This window comes from Capra hircus, chromosome 26, assembly GCF_001704415.2.
Source record: "Capra hircus breed San Clemente chromosome 26, ASM170441v1, whole genome shotgun sequence".
In the NCBI taxonomy this organism is placed as follows: domain Eukaryota; kingdom Metazoa; phylum Chordata; class Mammalia; order Artiodactyla; family Bovidae; genus Capra; species Capra hircus.
In genome coordinates, this window is record NC_030833.1 from 9,452,579 (window position 1) to 9,456,220 (window position 3,642).

Below are 3,642 nucleotides of genomic sequence, written 5' to 3' on the forward strand. Positions count from 1 at the left end.
TTTTTGCATGTATTATTCTAGTGTTTCTTTATCCAAATGCAAGTATACATGCTTATTTTTTCCTTTCCAATACAAAAAGGTTGTCTACAATTTATACACTTTTGTGCCTTGATTTTTGCACTAAAAGTATTTCTCAGAGATATTTCCAAAGATAAGCAAGTTGTTAAGGCAGAGAGGGGTATTTGAGACATGAGGGGAGCATGTCTAGAAGCTGATTCCAAGAACCGTGAATAGAGTTCATGAATGGAGCATGAGGAACTAAGATTGGAACTAAGATTGGAAAGGCAAGCCAATACCAGGAAGAGACTTTAGGTGATGAGCGTCCATCCAGGAAGAATTGAGCAGTCTTTATTGGCTTATAAGTGGCACTGATGTGGTCAGATCATCTCCCAGCTACACTTCTCTGCCCACTCTATTCCCCTGGACTCCAACATACCAAGACCATGGTGGTGTGTGTCCATTTCACCCCAAGGGATCATTTGATGCCTAAACTCAGACCTCACAATAGCTGCCACATAAGCCAGTTATGATGCAAGATGTTTGTGACTGTCCTCTGGGTTCACATGAAAGCTGTCTTAGAAAGAAATTCCAGGCACTGACACCTCCCATCCTAGCCTGGAGCCAGAGTATGATCAGAGAATGGGAGAATGGCTGTCCGAAGATTGGAAAACAGAGGGTTAGAGATTCAAGGGTCCAAGAAAGGATGACTACGGAGGGAAAGTTAAATAAGAATGGAATACCGATGCGAGTATTTAATATAAGCGATTCCTTCCTGAATAAAGAGTCCCTGTCCTCCCAAGGGGATCTATGCCCTGCTTCACCACTGGGGTGAGTGTAACCTGTGCTTCTGGTCCATTCCCTCCCACCCATGTCAGATTTGAGGCCAAATGGAAGAGCCCACCCTGTGGCTGTAGAAACCGTGATCACAGAGGCCTTATCCTGATCAACGTGGCATCACCCTTTGTGAGATTTCCCACTCCAAAAGGCAAAACTAGGAAGACCATTCCCAAGTTCTAATACACCTCTCTGCCTTCCAGGATATGGACCAAATTCTACAAGTCGGACCCACGCATTGCCCTCGGGAAATACTCCCCCTTGGAGAAAGAGATCCTAGTAAGTGCTGTGAAATTTATACACAGGGAGGCCCCACGGAATCCAGGCAGTTAGGCTAGGAGAGTCAGAGTTTCAAAAACCACCAGCAACACAGGTGTGAGTCTCCCAAGCAGTGGAGGAGGGTTGGCTGAGTTATTGGCTGAGTTATATGGCTTCCATATTTGCCTAGCAAAAGCAAAATACTCTCTTATTACAAAGTCCCAAGCAGGACTGTAACTACAAGTGATAACAAATCACGGAAGCGGCCTTTTCTTGAGCCCTTATCTTGCACTAGTTGCTTTCATATATGTTATCTTATGGAGACCTCACAGGGGCCTGTAAGAGCAATACAATTCTCTCAGATTCATAATAGGTGAGACAGAAAGTCAGATTTGAACCCAGGCTCATCTGTTCCCAATGATCTACCCTCATTCTCACTATACAGGGTCTCGGGCACCCTCACGGATAGAGGGCAAGGGAGCCACTAGATAATTCTTTCGGTGGGTGTCCTTTGTTCCTGTCAAATTGAGAACTTTTAAAAAATTTTCCATCATAAATGCTATATTTTTATTTTTTTGTTGTTGAGGTAAGATTGATTTAGAACATTATGGTTGAGGCAGTCTGAGAGCAAGTGGGAAAAAAATTTCCAGGCACAAACTGCAGAAAGGAGTGCATTTATTAAAAAAAAAAAAAAGAGCAGAGATAAAGTGGGCACTTCGAGTGCAACAAGTTGACAACTCCTGACAAGCCAGGGAGAGTTGACCACTTTTGTGAGTTAATAGCTGATTTGTATAGCCTCAAGACAAAGACAGTTCCTGCTGGAAGGTTGGCGTTAGGTGATTGGGGCACGACAGGGTGTTTCCTGGAGTGGGCATCTTTGCCTAACTGGGAATCAGGAAGCTTGTTAGTGATGATCAAGGGGACTTTTGGTAAGGTTACAAAGGGGCCCAGTTGGCTTTGGTAAGGTTATAAAGGGGCCCGGTTGTCTTTGGTAAGGTTGTAAAGGGGCCCAGTTAGCTTTGGTTCTGGGCTCTGCTTCTGTGGCCTTGGTACAAGGCCTCACACCTGTGGCCTGCAGCAGGACTCAGCAATTACATCAGCGTCATGTGTACAACGTTGAGTTTCATATTTCTCTAAGTGCTACATGTGCTCCCCACCAAAATTTAGTTTTCTCCATAACCTTGCAGCTCATCTCCTTTACTCTTTTTTCCCTTCCCCTCCCCACTCTTCCTTCTCTGGTAACCACTACTCTTGTTTTCTCCCCTTTGCTAATCCTTGATGGTATTATAGTAAGTGAAGTGAAGTTGCTCGGTCATGTCTGACTCTTTGCAACCCAGTGGGCTCCTCTGTCCATGGGATTCTCCAGGCAAGAATACTGGGGTGGGTTGCCATTTCCTTCTCCAGGGGATCTTCCTGACCCAGAGATCAAACCTGGGTCTCCCGCATTGCAGGCAGATGCTTTATCCTCTGAGCCACCAGGGAAACCTATACTAAGTGAAATAAATCAGATTGAGAAATACAAATACTGTAGAAATTCACCCACACATGGATTATAAAAAACTGACCAACAAACAAATGAACACATCAATCCCCTTGAGATTTTAACCACCGCCTCTCCCCACTCATCCCCCAGCCCCCTGCCCATTGGCCCTGGAGAAGGGGATGGCAACCTACTCCAATATTCTTGCCTGGAGCAGAGCCTAACAGGCTCTAGTCCATGGGCTCGCAAAGAGTCGGACACGACCGATCGACTCACACACCTTTTCCCACTTGTCAGCGTCTAGGTGGCGTTCACACCGTGGCAGCCCGGAGGTTTCTGACTTACAAGCAAGAGGAAGAACGAGAAATGCTCAAGGAACTACAGACGTTGTCTTCAGACTACAAACGGGCGGTGGACTATAGAAGGCAACACATCCCTCCTTGTGCCACCTGTGGGCCCCTGGGGAAAATGTGGACGGCCAAGGTGATCGTGTCCCCGGAGGAGTTCAGCATGCCCCAGCGGGAGAGGCTGAATGTCAGCAAGCACATAGAGCGTATGCAGCTGGCGAGAGCCCTGCGGAGCAAGCAGCTCCTACCCTATGTCGAAAGGTTTAGGGACTCGTCGCTTCTGCCTGCAGGGGGCCTGGGCCCCATGGCAAGGGCCAGGGCTGGGGAAGGCCAGGATGACGGCAGCACCGATGATGGCAATGATGCCCATCAAAAGGGGAGAGGAGAGGCGGAGAGCAAAACCTCCAAAAGACAGGAAATAAAAATGAATGTCATTTTCAAGTCAGAAGAACCCAAAAATAGCATAACGTACCATCCAAATGATCTAAAGCCATTCCTCCCCGCAAAGAAAGTGGAGAGGTCCATCACTGGCTTAACAAACAGAAGTCTTTTGCACGTGTCAGAATTTCCTGGCGACCTCATGCTAATGAATCAGGATTTTCTGTCTCGGGGGATCTACCCCAGTTATGCAGCACAGGCCACCCGTCTGGAAGAAGAGAATGCCTGGAAAGAGTACATGTGCAAAGTTGCTTCCCATCATTATTAAAATGTTATTTATCTCCA

The 3,642-nt window shown here is 46.7% G+C and overlaps 1 protein-coding gene across 1 annotated transcript; it reads left to right on the top strand.

The window, feature by feature from the left end:
• Positions 579-3,642, top strand: C26H10orf120 (chromosome 26 C10orf120 homolog). Its single transcript, XM_005698570.1, has 3 exons — positions 579-828; positions 1,038-1,113; positions 2,870-3,642. The coding sequence occupies exons 1-3, from the start codon at positions 629-631 to the stop codon at positions 3,623-3,625; spliced, it is 1,032 nt and encodes a 343-aa protein (XP_005698627.1). The 5' UTR covers positions 579-628; the 3' UTR covers positions 3,626-3,642.

What these genes read in the sequence shown, in the direction of transcription:
- C26H10orf120 (XM_005698570.1), top strand. Translation starts at nt 629, where the DNA reads ATGATCAGAGAATGGGAGAATGGCTGTCCGAAGATTGGAAAACAGAGG. An exon ending in TGCCCTGCTTCACCACTGGG is followed by an intron (nt 829 to 1,037) that starts GTGAGTGTAACC and finishes TCTGCCTTCCAG; the next exon opens with GATATGGACCAAATTCTACA. An exon ending in CCTTGGAGAAAGAGATCCTA is followed by an intron (nt 1,114 to 2,869) that starts GTAAGTGCTGTG and finishes CCCACTTGTCAG; the next exon opens with CGTCTAGGTGGCGTTCACAC.